General features: G+C 44.1%; 1 protein-coding gene across 2 annotated transcripts in view; it reads left to right on the top strand.

The window, feature by feature from the left end:
• Window positions 1-4,243: 4,243 nt before the first annotated feature.
• The window catches only part of iqsec2b (IQ motif and Sec7 domain ArfGEF 2b), a 52,258-nt gene continuing 37,368 nt past the window's right edge, over window positions 4,244-19,133 (top strand). The window contains exons 1-2 of one of the 2 annotated variants that reach the window (XM_063207887.1): window positions 4,244-4,333; window positions 17,690-18,074. In XM_063207887.1, coding sequence (XP_063063957.1) covers window positions 4,314-4,333; window positions 17,690-18,074 — 405 coding nt within the window. In that variant the 5' untranslated portion in view covers window positions 4,244-4,313. Of the gene's footprint in view, window positions 4,334-15,787; window positions 15,925-17,689; window positions 18,075-19,133 lie in introns of those variants that run through there. The other variant, XM_063207886.1, reaches the window with a different exon arrangement.

Here is a 19,133-nt window from a genome sequence, read left to right as displayed (position 1 = left end):
AAGGTGTGAAATTATGGATATCAAAGGCAAGAGGAAAAGTCTGATTTGGTCTATCTTAAATAGGGCTACATCCTGTGCAGCACTGCTAATTTCTAACTCCATGCCTCCATGTATTAGTTCATGTGCTGAGTTCAATGAATTTGGACCTTTTTAACTTTTTAACGCATGTCAGATATTAATCCAGAAAAAAAGCCAGTGCTTTACAATTAAACTTAATTCTCAGGAGTGGAGAGCAGTTTAAAACATTTCGGCTCTGAAAATGATAACTTAACTTGTGATAGGCCACCGCTCATCTGTTTAGAAGGTGCAGGATTCAGTAGAAATGTCTGTATAAAAAGAAGACAATCCGCACACTTCAGGTCTATTTTTGTGCAAAGAAGCTTTACTTGACTTGCAAGGTTTCGGTCCTTCGGCTCTGAAAATGAACAAGAGCTTGGGTTACTATAGTCTTTGACTGTGTATTGGGGTATTGAGTACAGGCCCTGTAGCAATGTGGGGTTAGGTGCCTCCCTTGCTCAAGGCCACTTCAGCAATGGATGAAATTACTGATAAGGATGGGATTTGAACCTGCAACCCTCTGATCTAAAGGCAAGTACTCTGCTTACATTAGCCGTGAAGAGCACAAACAATTTAAAGTCAATAGCGTATCAGGACCTCTGTCAACTTGGCAGCTGCCATGACAGTTTAGCGACATTTGTGACATATCAATGACTCGCACAGAGAGCACACGCAACTTATACAGTCAAGAGTGTATCAGTATCATAGTCTCTGTCAACTTTGACAGTTGAGCGACATCTGGAACATATCAATGACTCGCACAGATGTTGTGTACTGTATGCCTACCTGCTGCTTATCTAGTGTCAGTGTCAGACAACAATGTGACTCAAAGCCATTTCTCTTCAGGGGAGAGCTCATCTGCTTCCTTCTAAGAACAGGCTGTGTTCTATTCTCAGCATGCTGCTTATCTTGGCATGATCTGGAACCTCCACGACCTCAGGCTTCACTCACAAAGCATTTTGTTTTGGAAAAAAATGTCACTGTAAGACTACTGAAGGAGCAGGGCTTGACACTGGCACCTGCCAACTGGCCAAATGCTGGTAAAACTCGGCTGTGGCTAGTAATACGTACAGTGTCACTAGCCAATTTGGCTGGCAGCTTATTCCTTGGTATGACATGTTGTTTGCCCCTTGTGTATCAATACTTGTATTTAAGTTCAAGAAAAGGATCAATAACTCTCAATATACTTCCATGTAGAAAGCTATACACTGATCTTGCTTTAGCACGTAGTTAAACGTACACTATCAAGAAAAAAACAAAAAAACAATATAAAATCTGTGGCTGGCTAGTGGAATACCTGAATGGCTAGTGACTTGGGAAAACCACTAGCCATAGTGGCCGCTGGGTGAAAAAGTTAATGTCAAGCCCTGTGAAGGAGTAGGTTGAAAGCCTGCACATCCAAAAACGTCTGACCTGACCTGGGAGCAGGACAACGAATTGACAGACGTCTGAAGAAGGCTTTTCACCCGAAACATTGTTACACACACAACAAAAACAAAGTGTGAAAAATCCTGCTGACTTCATTTGTGTAATTTAAACTATGAGACTATCCCAAATTCCATTTATGTCTGATAATGAAACTAAAAGCTGTGGAAAGAGTGCCTAATGGCATCTGTGTGAAACAATGAGTGCAACAATGCCCCCTGCAGTTAACAATACATATTACATGCTTAATCAGGAGTGTACTACTTGCTCTCTCAAATTGAGAGGATGGCAAGCAAGGCACAATCAGAGAGCTTAACTCAGAAATGATAAACACAGTCATCGTGCCCCATGAATTAGTATGAAGTAGACAGAAGTAGAATGAAATAGACAGCTTGAGTTTGTGATAATGTGATTGTGAAAGGGGCACTTCACTTATTGCTTGTGGTCGAGTGTTTATAACAGGATGGGAGAATCCATCTTGATAGCAAAGCATAGCACAGCACCAGGGCTGCATTATCCATAAGGGCCAGTGGCACAATAATTACATTACATTACATTACATTGGACTTAGCTGACACTTTAATTTCATTCAAAGCAACTTACAACTATTATTTGTCAGGGTATTGGTTACAGTCCCTGGAGCAATGTGGGGTTAGGTGCCTTGCTCAAGGGCACTTCAGCCATGGATGGAGATATAGGGAGAGGTCAGGGGGGATTCAAACTGGCAACCCCTAGATTGAAAGACCAACTCTCTAACCACTAGGCCACGGCTGCCCCCAATTATGGTCCTGCACAGCACAGAGCAAAGTACTGAGTGTCTGGGGGCTGAGAATATAACTTCAGCCCAGTGTAAATCAGGTCTAGTTTACCTTCACATTGATTACAGTTTATGTGGACTGGAATGCTGGAAGACTAGGTTCTCTGAGCGCAAACTTAAGTGTGCATATTACCATGCATGTTTTTATTACCCAAAATATAGTACACTGGTGTGTGTGTGTGTGTGTGTGTGTGTGTGTGTGTGTGTGTGTGTGTGTGTGTGTGTGTGTGTGTGTATGTGTGTGTGTGTGTGCGCGCGCACACGTGTGTGCGTTTGTGTGTGTGTATTAGAGAGAGAGAGACAGAGAGACATACAGATGGAGAGAGAGAGAGAGAGAGAGAGAGAGACAGAGAGAGAGAGAGAGAGAGAGAGAGAGAGAGAGAGAGAGATAGAGAGAGAGAGAGAGAGAAAAGTCTACAGTACCCACATGGACATTGCTGCTTTCGTCACTTCTTACATCATCGTCATCATATCTTCTAATATCCCTCTACTACACCCACGAGCACCACACGCTACCAACGGCCGTTTCCATAGAAACTCTGCTTCTTACCCAAATGTCTCCATTCCCCCTCACTGGTCTCATGGCAACCGTCACTAGGCAACCCCATCTTTCCTCACCCTGACTCTCCGTGCTGTGTAGGTGTTGTGTGGAGGTAGGTAGGCCGGCCGGGGATGTTGGGAGTTAGAAGAGGTGGGCTGAGTCTCAGCTGAGACTAAAGGAAGAGGAAGGAAATTAAGTGTTCATGACAGAGTTTTGGGCCTATATTGGGCAAGTTCTTGGTGACATAGTAGTGCACAGATGCAAAATGCAAATAAGCTTATTCCTACTATGCTGGCCAGGAAAGTGGCAGGCAGAAACTGTAAGGGCAATAAGGGCCAGTGGCACAGTGCCCAGGTTCACCACCAGCCAGTTTAGGGGCACCACATGACAGAAACTTTACAAATATAGTTCATAAACGGGGCGTCTGCGAGGTGTATTGCCAGGGGGCTCCACACAGCGTTGCCAGATTGGGCTGTTTCCCGCCCAATTGGGCTGCTTAGACATCAATAGAATTGGGCGGGATTTTGTGCTTCTAGGCGTGTTTTGAGCATTTTTTGGGCTAGAAATCATCAGCATCATCTGGCAACCCTGTCTCCACAGTGTCTTACGGCCCTGCTGGCACCAGGGTGGGACAAACAGGCCACTTGTCCGGGCCCAGGGGGAGAAGGGGCCCAGAATCAGATGTTTTAACTATATTGTAGTACGTACATTGGCTATTGGGTGGGCTTTTCAATGACTTTGTCCTCCTCAGCCAGGCCAAAGCTTGTCACACCGGCCTGCATTGAGATGGTGCAAATCAGTCATGTGGTGGCATTGGTCATGACTCATGATCATAGACTATCTGACTGATCATCAAAGAAACACTGAAAAGTGCTGAGATTGTTGTGCACATCAGGACCACATTCTTCAAAGTCAAAAGTGCTGAGATTTTTGTTGTGCACATCAGATTCTTCAAAGTCAGCCATTATCAGAATAACACCAGTTTGTCTGTTTGTTTTACATAGGCTTTAAGACCAGTACCATAGTAGGCTACTGTAACTCTCAGTGTCCATTTACGCTGAGTGATAATAACCCCTCCACACTTTACCTCCCTCATGTCGCTTCGCAGGCAGTAATTTAGGTATGGCCACCTGCCAAAAAATAGCTTGGTTCGGAAGTCACCCACCATAAAGTAGTGCATATTTTACATACATTTGTTTGTGTGACCATCGTTGTCATAAACATAGGCTACTGCAGGATATATGTGTCCCCGGCTAATAATTAGTCAGAAATAAGGGGAACCTGTGGGCTTCCTCCGATGTTGGAATGGGACTGATTTGCATGGGCGCGTGCATCATCATACATCGTTGTTGTTGCCCCGCTACTGACTTTGAAAGCAGGAACAGAGACTTACGACTGTCCAGTGTCCACATTGCTGTTCGACAAATGCTAGTAAATATAATCTGTTGAAGGACGTTCAAACAGTGACACACTATGGGAAATGTCGCTCAAGGGTAAGTTTTATTCGAAGTTTTCTAACAACCTGCCGAATTAGTCCAAGTCCGCATTATCATGCCCACTTGACTTCATCTTTGATAGTCGTAGATGTTGTAGCTAATATGCTGCTATGTAACCGCTCCAAGTTTGTAAGGCTAACCAAAGGTTTTGACATGTGGTTCGAGCTACTAGGCGTAATTTCACTTGTTATGTTCCTCAAATCTTAGTTAAGCTTAGTATAGAAGTTAAGCTGTCAACATTGCATTAAACGAATCGAATGTAGAGTATGTCATTTTTATCCCATGGTCAAGTTTTCAGATTGAAAACAGAGTCCGCTGTGTCCTGTCCTGTGGACAACTTGTCATTCACATATTCACCCATTTCACGTAGCAGCAAAGAACGTCTATAATATCAGTTATATATTATTGACGTTCTTTGGTAGCAGCTAGATCTTTCACGGTAACAGGTGTTTACTTCATAAATACCAAGGACAGAAGATATCCAGACCCATATGCTTCCAAAACTGCCAATAAATGATTGACACTTCCAGTTCGCTGGGCAGTGTCCTGTTATCCCAAATGCATCAACGAGATAGAAAGAAACATTTTCTCACGAAACGATGGGGATTTTTAGTGTCTATGATGAGTGGTTATTTACAAACTTTTTCCTCTTTACCACAAGATGCATGCATTTCGCCAGGGAAAACGGCGTCACTTTTCCGACAGACATCAGTCATCAGTTGGGGTGACTAGCACCACAGATAGGTCTGTGACTAGCACCTAGTCCTCCTAGGCGTGGCAGTCAGTGGACAGGCAGTGAATGAGTGATCATCTTGATCATGAATGCAGAAACATTTACGATGATCCCACGGTAGCATAGGTCCGTATTTTGCTCTTCTGTAAACTTGGCATATTACTTGCTCGGGGTTTAGATGCACATTATTTTACAACATTTTGTTTACATGACATGTCTGGTTTGCAGATTTTGTTGTCAAATTATCTGCACAGACCTGTGCTGCAGAGTAGATAATGGGTCATTCCATGTCAATTCACACGCCTTCCCCAGGTGACCCTCTCCGATTTACCCGATATCTCACATACAGGTACCTTTTGATGTCAATTGAAAGAATACCAAGTATTAGCACCCTACGTCTAACGGTTGCAGAGATGAAGCCCTCCAAAGTTGGGGTGCCATGCCCACCTTTCAAGCCTGTGAATTGCATACAAAATTTACAAGCAGATTTTGACACCTCTGGTTTTAGTTTGAAGGAAGATACAGGCCTAAAAATCACCATGACCCCTCAATATGACCCTGTCTACCAGATGATGTACTTACGAATAACATGCCTTGATTATTTTTGGCTATATTAAGCCTTAAAAACTGAATTTGTGAAAAGCGTGATGAAGAGTCTTGCCATTTTGGGGTTCCATGTCTTCAAGTTCGAAACTATGTATGCTTTGGGAGTTATAATTGATTTTCCATCATATTTGGGAACTGTACAGTGTATTCCAAAAAAAGTAGGGCACTCTGCCTTTTAATGATGGAATAGGAGGGACTCAAAAACAGCTTTTGGACTAAATGTCCTTACGGTACCCTCTACTTCAGGCCTCAAATTAACCATGTGGGCACTTGATGAGTGGAACGCCCTTTTAACCCCATGTACAGTAGCACTGTATCAAACATTCAAGCTTGGAAAAACTTTGTTTTTCAAAGTTCTTCATATTAATCTTGGCCTTCAAAGTATATGTTTGTGTCTATGTCTTATCACAGTGTCCGTTTTGTCTGCTGCCATCTGCTGGTCAAAAAAACGCAACAACAGTGTAATGTAAGAAAACAAAAGGGGCTGGAACATCTTGCCCATAATTTACCAATAAAGTAGCCTAGAAATCTAGACGCCCCTAGGGGTTGAGCTCGCTAGGCTACCAATAAAGCACTTTAATTCTACAGTATATTGCTATATATTAATTATGATTTTAACGAGCATTATGCAGAAGCTCAATTATGATTACATTTCTGACAGGACACCCCCCACCCCCATGTCTGGTAGAAATGTAGTGCAGGGTGAGGCCATCTTGGGACTGGCATCATGATTGAGCATTAAGCAGTCACACTTAGGAAATTATTTAAACTATTACTATTCATCATGCTTGTTAAAATCAGAATTAGTACATAGCAATATACTGTATAATAATTACATTGCTTTATTGGTAAATTACGGTGAAGATTTTCCAGCCCCTTTTGTTTTCTTACATTACGCTGTTGTTACTTTTTTAGACCAGCAGATGGCAGCAGACAAAACAGACACTGTGATAAGATATAGAGAAAAACATATACTTTGAAGGCCAAGATTAATATGAAGAACTTTGAAAAACAAAGTTTTTCCAAGCTTGAATGTTTGATACAGTGCTACTGTACATGGGGTTAAAAGGGCGTTCCACTCATCAAGTGCCCACATGGTTAATTTGAGGCCTGAAGTAGAGGGTACCGTAAGGTCATTTTGTCCCAAAGCTGTTTTTGAGTCCCTCCTATTTTATCTTTTAAAGTCTGAGCGCCCTACATTTTTCGGAATACACTGTACAGTTCCCAAATATGATGGAAAATCAATTATAACTCCCAAAGCGTACATAGTTTCCAAGATATGGAGCCCCAAAATGGCAAGACTCTTCAACACGCGTTTCACAAATTCAGTTTTTAAGGCTTAATATAGCCAAAAATAATCAAGGCATGCCATTAGTAAGTACATCATCTGTTAGACAGGGTCATATTGAGGGGCCATGGTGATTTTTAGGCCTGTATCTTCCTTCAAACTAAAACCAGAGGTGTCTAAATCTGCTTGTAAATTTTGTATGCAATTCACAGGCTTGAAAAGTGGGCATGGCACCCCAACTTTGGAGGGCTTGATCTCCGCAACCGTTGGACGTAGGGTGCTAATACTTGGTATTCTTTCAATTGACATCAAAAGGTACCTGTATGTGAGATATCGGGTAAATCGGAGAGGGTCACCTGGGGAGATTCTAGGGAATCATGTGAATTGACATGGAATGACCCTAATGCATACGAAGAGTTCAGATGCAAACCCCCCTAAGTGCCTTTTCAGAAAAAAAATCTTAATTCATTTTTATTTAATACAAATCTATCAAAATTGATTTTTTTTTTTATGTATGTAATATAACTATTTATATGTATCATGAAGTACATGAATGTAAACCAAACCAACAACGGAGTTCTCTAAAAATATAGAAGTGCAGGTCTTCAGAAATGGAGTTAGGGGGTTTTGCATCTGAACTCTTCATACTTTTTAAAATTGTATTTATTGTTTTTGATTGTCCTCTTAAATGTGTTTAGACATAAATGGGAAATGGCTACAAGAAGGCATACGGTACAAGAATTGCACTAATGTGACCCACCCGTTGCATAAAATCCAAAGTCACAGCACAGGAAGAATGTGTCAACTAACATTTCTGAGACATTGCGTCTACTGGCATTGCGCAGCTCACATAATGTTCTCCATAATGGACTGGTACAGCTGTAGCTACAGGCAAAAAGCAAACACAAGAGTTCCCCCCCTCCCCTCCAGTCAGTGTTGCTGTGTTTGTTTTGATGTGTCTTGTGAGTTTACTTCAGGGACAAAACTTATCACACAGGACGGACATGCACCTCATAGCCCTACGCAGTATTGCATTGCAGGAAATGGATGTCGTGTCCCTTGCTGATTTCGCCCAGTCAGACTGTTTTTTTATGCCTGTGTGTGTGTGTGTGTGTGTGTGTGTGTGTGTGTGTGTGTGTGTGTGTGTGTGTGTGTGTGTGTGTGTGTGTGTGTGTGTGTGTGTGTGTGTGTGTGTGTGTGTGTGTGTCCTAAGCAGGGTGTGTGTGTGTAGCTATGTGCTTAGGGCTGCAAGTCCTTGCCCAGGGGTCAACGGTCAAGGTTCAGAGGTCATGTGTGACCGTGGTTGGGGTCATCGTAACCAGAGATGTTACAGTGCTGCATAGGGTTGTCATGGACAGAGGCCAGACATTAACCATGGGCCAGTGGTCTGGAGGTATGGTATGGAACAGTGGTTAAATATACAACACTCACGATCTAAAGCACGGTTTCCCAAACTGGGGTGTGTGCACCCCTGGGGCTGCACGGCCTGGCATAAGGGGGTGCGTGAGCTGAATAGAGCAATGGTGGATATGTGAGTTTTTTATCCAGTATTGATGAACATTAAGTCATTTTTAATTGTATTTAGACTTGTATGATGGAAGGGTCCATCTAAAGTGAAGTTTAACTCCTAGACTACTGGAAAAGAGGATTCCCCAAACTGAATATGCATAATGTGCAGTGAATGCGCAGTGAATCCATGCTTGCATGGCCATCAGCACACCAAAATATTCGCTCAGGGGGTGCGCGAACCACATTGAAATGTACAAGGGGGTGTGCAGGGGGAAAAGTTTGGGAACCGCTGATCTAAAGCAGCAATCTCTAAAACAGCCCTGATTATGTGCTCTCAGAGAAATATTAACTCGTAGGCTTTGTCCATAGTATAAAGACATGATGTATGCTCTTGGTGTTTTCTCAACTATTTTTAGGCCATGCTGTGTGTGCTTTAAGCTGTCTTAAATGCTGCTGCAGTGTCACACAGCATCTCATGACAATGTGTTGAGTGTCGAATTATTGCTTGCAGTACTGTGCATTTTGTTGTGGTCTATTATGACAGTCCTCAGATCGCACAGTATGATGAATTTCATTTACTGATACTAGTGTATTTGTTACTCTTGACTTGGATAAGACCCTTTTTTTAAGCCAGTGATTTTCAACCTATGGGCCGGGGCCCACTGGTGGGCCTTGAAGGTATTCCAAGTGGGCCTTGAAATCATTTTCTACAAATTATAATCAGAATTTGGTGTGTGTTGCTATTGATTTATTTGAGTTTTATTCTTTATTGGGTCAGAAGTGGGCCCTGAACATTTCGAGTGGGCCCCACGTTGGAAAAGGTTGGGAACCCCTGTTTTAAGCTATCTGATTCTTTTATCCAGAGTGAATTTACATTGAACCACATACAGCGATAGTCCTGTTAGAGTAGTGTGACATTCAGTGCAGTGCAGTACTGCATGATGCTAAATGGACGAGAGGGAACTAAGTTACTAGACAGACACTGTGATTGGCTGGGAAGAGCACAACAAGGAATCATCATTACATTAACATGTGTAATGTGCACAAAGATTTTTTTAAGCCCAACTCCCATTGTCATTGTGACACAGCACTCCACAGCACACTAGTGTTCACTGCACACTGCACACAACGAAATTGCATTTATGGCTCAACCGTGCAAGGGGGCAGCCCCCAATGGCGCCCCAAGGGAGCAGTGCGGCGGGATTGTACCATGCTCAGGGTACCTCAGTCATGGAGGAGGATGAGGGAGAGCACTGGTTAATTACTCCCCCCACCAATGCTCTCCCAAGATAATGAAATGGTGGAAATTCATTCAAGCAATCTATCTGTCCTTGTTATAGTTTTCTTTTTTCTAATTCCCTCCATACAGATCTGTTTACAGCTTTCAATCTACATTATTTGATGTTTCATCTCTATCTCTCTGTGTAATACTTAAAGGGACACTGTGTGAGATTTTTAGTTGTTTATTTCCAGAATTCATGCTGCCCATTCACTAATGTTACCTTTTTCATGAATACTTACCACCACCATCAAATTCTATGTGTCCATTGACTGTGAAAACTTGTCATAGGCTACATGAAAAGGGGGATCTTCCCCATGGTCCGCCATTTTGAATTTCCAAAAATAGACATTTTTAGCTGCAAAAATGACTCTACTTGGACCATACTAGATAATATTTGTTTATTACTTAGGAATTTGGCAATAGGCAGCCCAATTTCAATAAACAGCATAGTTGCAGTACCTTTTTTGACCATTTCCTGCACAGTGTCCCTTTAAAGGACCAGTTCAGTCAATTTCAACATGCAGTTGTAATGCTCACACTACCCTGGACTTATCAGTACCTGAGGTTTTTTTTTATTTTCTTCTTCAGCCTTTTCTGAGATCTTGCTCATTGTAATGGGGGCAGCGCTTTGTTTACATTTCAAAAAAACATTTTTATTTATTCCCAAAAACATCCGAAAGGTTATACAACATCAGCAGACAACTAGCAAACAGCGGTACCTTTTGGGAAAATATTTGGAGTAGGCCTATGTTAATTTTTTTTAAAATGTAAACAAACGCTGCCCCCATTAGAATAGCTCATATCTCGGAAAGGGCTTAGCCGAAAAATGTGGCATCACTGGGTACTGACAAGTCAGGGGTAGCGTGAGCAATACAGCAACATATTGAAATGGACTGAACTGGTCCTTTAACTCAATCTTACTGTAGCACTCATCATTACATGCCTTGGGGAGATGCAACCAGGGGTGTAGTGGGCGCGGTACGCGGGGGTACGCAGTCCACCCACTTCTCCTGAAGTGAGATTTAAAAAAAATCTTCTGCCCATGTTTGAATACAAAAAGGAATGATCACATAGCAGTATTGCAGGTGATTGACCAAACAGATGAAAACGGAGAAACAATGACGGTAGATTAGGGACAGTTAGGGGGTTTGACATGATAAGTTGCCTAATTATTTGATGACGTTAAAAATCGCGTACCCCCCACTTTAAAAATCCCCACTACACCACTGGATGCACCTGGCTTAGTGGATCCAAGGCTGACTGTTCATCTTCAAAAGGGGGAAAACAACTGTGACTGCAAATTGATGTCTGAGACGAGAGAGACTGCCCTATAGCACGGAGCAGCGGATCAAATTTAAAAGCACCGAAAAGCAGCCTGGACCTGAGCCGCGTCCCCTTGTTGTAGAGCAGTGATTTTCAACCTATGGGCCGGGGCCCACTGGTGGCCCCTGAAGGTACTCCAAGTGGGCCTTGAAATAATTTTCTACAAATTATAATCATATTGTGGTGTGTGTTGCTATTGATTTATTTGAGTTTTATTCTTTATTAAGTCAGAAGTGGGCCCTGAACATTTGTGACAATTTTGAGTAGGCCCCACGTTGGAAAAGGTTGGGAACCCCTGTTAGAGAGGATTTCCATGGTCACCTCCTGGGGTCTATACTCAGAAGCTGGTTCAGGAGTAAACCAAGTCAAGTTAAGAGGTAAATCATTTAATAGAAGAGCCTGGAGTCCTCGTTTTAAGAAAATGACTCCATTCCAGGGCAGCTCTTCTATTAGATGATTTACCTCCTCTTAACTTAACCTGGTTTACTCCTGAACCAGCTTCTTAGTATAGACCCCTGCAATCTTGATGGCCTTGTCTCACCCCTACCTAGCCAGCCCAGCCCAGTGCTAATGCGATAGGTGGCTAGTGAATAGGCTTAGGTCCCACGCCTGGCCCGGCCTGGCCCAACACGACCCAACACGGCCCAGCCAGCCCAGCCCAGCCCAGTGCTAATGCGATAGGTGGCTAGTGAATAGGCTTAGGGCCCACGCCTGGCCCGGCCCAGCCTAGCCCAGCCCGCCCCGGACATGCTGCCTGCTGAACACTTCCCATATCAGCTTCCCCTCATCACTCAAGCAGGCTGCACAGCACTCTGCGCATGTGTGTTGCTGCACAGCACTCTGCACATGTGTGTTGCTGCCATGAACTGTGCATGTGTGTTGCTGCCATGAACTGTGCATGTGTGTTGCTGCCATGAGCTGTGCATGTGTGTTGCTGCAGAGCACTCTGTATGTGTGTTGCTGGCTGCAAAGCACTGTGTGTGTGTGTGTGTGTGTGTGTTGTTAGTCTGCGTTTGTGTGTGTTTGTATGTCTGAGTAGTCTTGTGTGTTTGCTGCTGGGGGTGCATTCCAGTATGCACTGGACTTGTGTACTTGTGTAGGTGCATGCATGTTTGTGTGTGCATTGATGAGTATGAATTGTGCTTGTTCTTATTCTTACTAATGCATGCATGAAGTGTGTCTGTGTTTTATAGCTAGTCAAGCTTATACCCGCTTTGTCCATGGTGGTTGCTACAGTGTTTCTGTCCAAAGGATGTAAAATCGTGCATGTCTGGTGCATAATATGTGTGCTTTATGGCGCGGGCATTGATGTGTATGGATGTGTTTGTTGTTATTTATTTCATGTGTGTGTATTGTTTGTAAACATGTCTAGTCCTGACATTGGCTTTCTGAACAGACACACACCGGGTCAATCTCAGCCCATTTATGCATTTAAACTGCTGCCTGCCTGGCCCTTTTTGTGATATTGCAGCTGTTTGGCTGTCAAATATTTACAAAGAGGCACATTCGTTTGTTTGGCACACTGCACCACCTTCTGTGGCAGAACAGAGACCTCTCATTTGTGGTCTTGGTGGTGATGTTCAGTACAAGGGATGTGTTTTTATTTTAATGACAACGCCGCACTGATGTCAGGTCAGCAGGAAGAGGCCGCTTTTTGCTTTTAATGACGGCAGGAAGCTTCAGAGCCTGGTCCCTGGTCCCTGCTGCCTGGTGCCAGTGAATGTTTGTGCTTCTCTGTAGCGCTGCCGTGTTGTGTTGTGTGTTATGCAATCTGGTACGGCGCGCTGTGCTGCTGCTGTGTTTTTATGCCTCATTATTCTGTTGCGAGTCGACTGAGCCTTTTCCTTGATTTCTGTCAGCCCAGCAAGCACACAAACACAGGAAACTGTGTCAGCTGAGAGAGAGGCGGTGGCTGGGGGTAAAAACACCCATTAACTCCACATTTACAATTGCCTCAGACTGCCGTGTTAATCAATTCAAATATAAATCCAATATAATCCCGGCTGCATTTTTTTTTGCTAAATATTCTTACTGGACAAACTATGATTTACTTAGTGGTCATCCATCTCTGACGTCCTTGTGTTGCATTTAGATGAATTGTTTGTTATGAATCTTTATTACGTGTGTGGCTTGCTCATGTTGTCTGCAGCGTTCCCTGAGAGAATAGATGGTATCAGCAGTGACTGCATAGTTAAGCAGCATAAGTACAGCAGTCAGCCCAGCCATGGGAGAAGAGAACTGCCCTCCCTGCTGCTTCCTGAGTGTGACATTGGAGAAGGAATGCAACGCTACTGTACTGCCCTACAAAGGCAAAGTGCAGTAATTGCAGTAATTACGCCGACATTGAAACTGAGAAAAATGCCTTTCAAAGTTTTATTAGGTTTGATATTTTACTTATGGCAAATGTCACATAGCAATATCTCTAAAATGGGACCCATTCGGGCCATAAGGCTTTGTCACAAGATAAAGAAGGTGATCGGTAGACCATTTTCAATAGAAAATTGGGTTTCACAAAATACGTAGTTACTGCACTTTCTCTTTTGTGTGGCACGGCAGTGTAGCCAACATGCCTGTCCTGCACAGGAAGTATGTTGCTGATTGTTTACGCCTTTTGTTTTTTGTGTGGGTGACTGTGTACACATGGATAGTGGGATGTGTCTATGTGCATATTGATGTCTATGGACACACATACTGTACAGCAACACAAGGGTGTGTCTGTGTGTTGTAGTAAGCTTACATCTGAAACAGTATGCCAAACAAACCCATGACGGAGAGCATTTGTATGTGTAAGCAAGTGTGTGTGTGTGACTGTGTGTTTTTTTTCTCCCTGTCGCACACACTCGCACAAACAGGACAAGGGAGGAGCAGAGGGACATGTGACAGGAGAGGAGAGTGGGTTACCCCCTGACCTGCTCTCACACAACAGCAGCAGAGGCACACACAGATACACAGACGCAGAGCTCGGGAATATTACACCACTCTGTCTATATGCTACACGCCACAGACTATCTGGAATGGACTTACTGAGAACACTGTGGGAGTGTCTGACTGTGACTGTGTGTGTGTGTGTGTGTGTGTGTGTGTGTGTGTATGACTGTGTGTGTGTGTGTGTGTGTGTGTGTGTGTCTGTTGAGTGTATGTGTCCATTGAGTTAAAGTGTCTGTGAGTTTGCAGAATTTGTCAAGTCGCCATTGTTACTGGTTGAAAGTGAGTGAGTGAGTGAGTGTGTGTGTACCGGGCGGGTATTTTTTATTTTTTTCCCCCTCTCTTGTGTTCTTTTGTCGGTGCTGGAATGAGCTGTGTTTTTGTGCAGTTGGACAGAGTGCTGGGTTTGGATACAGTGCCACGCAGTACAGTTCTCCTCGCTCCTCTCAGGTGTCACCACCACCTTAGCAGCAGCAGAAGGCTGGTGTGCACTGTACAGTATCTGGTGAGAAGAGACACAGAGGTTCTGTCAGAGAAACTTTCGTAGAAAGTTATTAGAACAGACCTCACCTGAGTAGACGTGACTGTACGTGTACAGTAAATTTGCTGATTTGGTGGAAACTTCTAGAGACTTTGGAGAGAGCTGCTGCAGTGCGTGGTGAAGGGTAAGAGAGAAATTCCTGAAATCTTTAACTAGAGGTTGGTCATGGGTTTTAAGCCCTTATGCAACCCCTTGGAAAAGTGTTAAAGTGTGAGCAAAGTTTGGTGATGGCTTATCACCCATAAGGTTATCATGACCAGCTGAAACCGTCTGCAGCCGAGACTTTTTTGATGAATATGTCTGTTTTCAAGCAGGTATTGTGGTTGTGATTTCTTGTCTGTTGAACATCTACAAGTTGTTGTTTCAGGTTCCGAGGCTTCTGATTGGTGGGCAGGCCTAATGCTTCAGACGCTCGGCACTCCTGATTGGTCAGCTCCTCCTGCTTGTCACCCAAACAGGAAGATGGCAACACAAAAAAAATGACATGTGTCCAGATTAGCCATTTGGACAGCATAGCAAGGACCATGTGTTAACGATTCATTGTGTGGTTAGTAAGGGACTCCTCTCTGTTTGAAAGTTTATTGAGTTCATCAAAGTTTCGGAGATGCATTCTTAGTCCTTAGTGAGCTTAAAGGGCCTCTTTCTTTAGGGCAGGTGTTTGTCTGTCATAGGTGTTCTGTAATGTGTGTGTGTGTGTGTTGGTAAATAGATATTCAATAGGTGCGTGTAAATGTGTTCTGTTGCTTCTGTCCGTGTACGTTACACTTCCTTAGTATAGCAGAAGTGTTTTGGCAAACAGGTTGTGTGTATTTATATTATTTATAGTGCTCTTGTTCTGATGAAGGCTAATTAGCTTGCTGCATGGCAGGGGTGATTATAAATTAGAGTCCGGATGAGTTTGTCACACTAATGCTTTTGATGTAGCACCTTAATAGGAGCCCGATTGCTGTGCTGGAGGCGTGATTGTAATTGTTTAGCGCTGCTGTGTGCCAGTGCTGGAGGTTGTCGGGGTGGTGTTGTTTAGTTATTCTGTGTGTGTGTGGGGGGGAATTGGAGTGTGTGTGAGTGGGTGACAAATCAAACTGTAGGCTGTTTTTGTTTGTTTGTTTGTGAAGATTGTGTGTGTGTGTGTGTGTGTGTGTGTGTGTGTGTGTGTGTGTGTGTGTGTGTGTGTGTGTGTGTGTGTGTGTGTGTGTGTGTGTGTGTGTGTGTGTGTGTGTGTGTGTGTGTGTGTGTGTGTGTGTGTGTGCCTGCGCGCCTGCACGTTCTGGTGTGTGTGTGTGCATGTGTGTGTTTGAGTGTGTGTATGAATGTGCGACTGCCTTTACCCAATACAATTCTCAAGGATGAGTGGACCTGTCATTAAAACACCTGGGAGCAAGTGAGTGGCCAATCAGACCTCGTTGAGGTGTGGGGTGGTTGGACTTTCAGGAAGTTGCTGGGGTCATAAACACACAAGAATGCAATACAATAATAATTAGACATTTCATTTCCCATTCTTGCTGACTGACAACCCCATGCTTTCATTCCACACAATGGGAAATCTGACAATAGGGAAAGGAAAGAGATTTACTTGAGAGCCTATTGTTTAAATTAACAATGATGATGATGATGAAAAAATGATGCTTCGTTACAGATAGAAGATCTTCCTGTGAACTTCAAAAGAAAAATGTGTGTGTGTGCGTGTGTGTTTCTGTGTGTCTGTGCGTGCACATATAGTGTGTGTGTGTGTGTGTGTGTGTGTGTGTGTGTGTGTGTGTGTGTGTGTGTGTGTGTGTGTGTGTGTGTGTGTGTGTGTGTGTGTGTGTGTGTGTGTGCGCGCGCATGTGTTACGTTCCAATCAGAACGGCAGCGCTTGTCATTCCTCATGTCGTTATCGGATGATGTAAACTGCTCACGGTGTGGAAAAGAAGCTTCCTTGGTTTTTACGACTGCTTGGCTTGGTGATTCTTATCAGAGAGGATGTCACGCTGACAAGGCAAGCAGGCAGGCAGGCAAGCGGGGGGCGGCAGGAGAGCTGGTACTGCAGGCAGAGGAATATGAAAAATGTCCCTGTTTATGTAACCCGGGATGTGCCTCCCAGTTCATTTAGGAGGACACACAAGCAGGCTGTGCCTGTGCATACCGTACGTTCATGTGAGCATTTGAATGTCATAAAAAGGCATCCCTTGTTTAGCTTTTGAAACGTTTCGTTGTCAATGTTGAGGAATTATTTGACACTAATGTCATCAATGAATCATCAAGGAATTATTAGAGAAGTGAGGTCTGATCGATGTAGGACCACCACATATGACATGACCCTTGGCTAGTGGCTACATCCACTGTGCATGTCATGTGAGGATAGAAATAGCCACTGGACGAAGGAACCTGAGGACATTTAATTTCCAGGAGTGAAGGATGGTTTCAATTGGATTTTAGCTTTGGTGTCATTCACACACGTAAGCATGTAAACATAATGCAGGTGTTGTTTGAATCTGACAATGGACTACATAGCCTGCCATAGAAGGAATGATGGATACAGATATGTCTTTGTGAGATATTATTTGAGATACCAGGTTGGTAAAAACGGATATGCAGCAGTGAAAGTCGCTTATACTGTCTGTAGAGAGTTAAGTGAGTAGACTGCAGTTTTCAGATGGCGGTCTAATGATAGGCAGGGGTGCAGCAGGTGATGGGGTGTAGGGGTTGGCAGCAGGCACAGAGGACCTCATTAGGCAGCAGAACGCTTCTCCCTTTCAAATCTGAATATTGCATAACTGAAGAGATTCGTTTCAAAACGACGTATCCACCATTTTTGACTTTTGCATGTTATTATTGGATATGACTGTTCAGATGTCCTGAACTGGTGTGAATTCTTGCCATTCAAATATTTTGAGAACATACTTTTTAAACCTATATAAAGTGCATTTTTGCAATACAATGCAATGGAATGCCCAATACAAAAATGTAAATTTCCCAAAATGTTCCAAAATGGATATACCGGCCTGCGTCATTTTGCAACGAAGCTCTCTCTCTCTCTCTTTCTTATGGCCCCTCTTTCTCTCGTTCTTTCTTTCTTTCTTTCTCAGTTTTATTACTTCCTGCCTGTCTGTCGGTCAGTGTGCCTGTCCCCTTACACGTCTCCCCTCTCTCCCTTGCTCTGCTAGTGTGGAGATCGAGGCTCGCCACGCAGACCTCTCGTCATCGGGCACGGGCACCACGGGCCCCTACTCCTCCTCCCCCTCGGACAGCCCTCGCAGCCAGCAGGCCCCCAGCTACGTGCACGTGGTCCCCGAGCGCTTCGCCGACAGCCCCGTCCCCATCCCCATCCCCATCCCCGGCGCCGGCCCCAGTAGCCTCCCTTGCTCCGGCCCCCGGGGGTCCTTCGTGGGTGTGGTGGCCCCCCCCAGCCCGGCCAGCCTCGCCTGGGCCCAGCGCACCCGACACCAGCCTGCCAGCCTAGCACTCCGCAAGCAGGAGGAGGAGGACAACAAGAAATGCAAAGCCCTGTCCGACAGCTATGAGCTGTCCACCGACCTCCAGGATAAAAAGGTAAGGTGTGGAGACCGTGCGTGTGTGTGTGTGTGTGTGTGTGTGTGTGTGTGTGTGTGTGTGTGTGTGTGTGTGTGTGTGTGTGTGTGTGTGTGTGTGTGTGTGTGTGTGTGTGTGTGTGTGTGTGTGTGTGTGTGTGTGTGTGTGTGTGTGTGTGTCCAGGACAAGGAGGTAAGGAGGGGGATGCTGAGGTTACTGGATAGAGGCAGATGTATAAGCTGCTCTGTGTGTGCAGACCGGCATCATGCAAAGACGTATTCATTTAACACCACTGCCCATTGAGGTGCGACACCTAAATTTGTGCTCCTCAACGCTGAGGAAATGCACTTTAGTCACGTGACCAGGTTTGCACAGTTTTTCTGCCGTGTCGGTGAATTTCTGTTGCTAAATGCAAAAATGCTCTGTTTTTTTATGTTTCCTTTATTTAAAGGGGTATGCCACTATTTTGGGGCTTAATGCAGTTAAAATCGTTGGCCAGGGTTTATAAAGGTGGTAAAGTGTCTTATTTTTCATGTAAGCCGTTGTCTTGCTTTAAGACAAGTTAAAAGAGGGAGCATGTTGCTAAGCTAGTGAAAGTCAATGGATCCGTGTAGCATGCTTAGCTTAGCTACATAATCCCTCTTTTAACGTGTCTTAAAGCAAGACAATGCTTAACATGAAAAATAAGACATGTTACCACCTTTATAAACCCCGGCCAACGATTTTAACTGTATTAAGCCCCAAAATAGTGGCATACCCCTTTAACAAGGATAGTCACATTGAGGCAATTGCCTCTTTTCCAAGTGAGTGAGTGAGTGAGTGAGTGAGTGAGTGAGTGAGTGAGTGAGAGAAGGAGTTTACAGGAGTTTGCCTGTATTCAGTCCAAAAGAGGTGCAAATCAAACATTACGTGTGTGTGTGTGTGTTTGTGTGTTTAGTAACCGAGTCACAATGTGGCGTTTGTTTATCCATTCGTCTAGCACTCCGGCACACACACACACGCGCGTCGCGGACCCATTGGGTTAATTGTGAGTTGATGTACAGGCGGTGACATCTGTGACATCACATGGTGTTAGTTGGG

Source organism: Engraulis encrasicolus, chromosome 10 (assembly GCF_034702125.1).
Source record: "Engraulis encrasicolus isolate BLACKSEA-1 chromosome 10, IST_EnEncr_1.0, whole genome shotgun sequence".
NCBI classification, from domain to species: Eukaryota; Metazoa; Chordata; class Actinopteri; order Clupeiformes; family Engraulidae; genus Engraulis; species Engraulis encrasicolus.
This window is presented reverse-complemented; position numbering and strand designations above follow the sequence as displayed.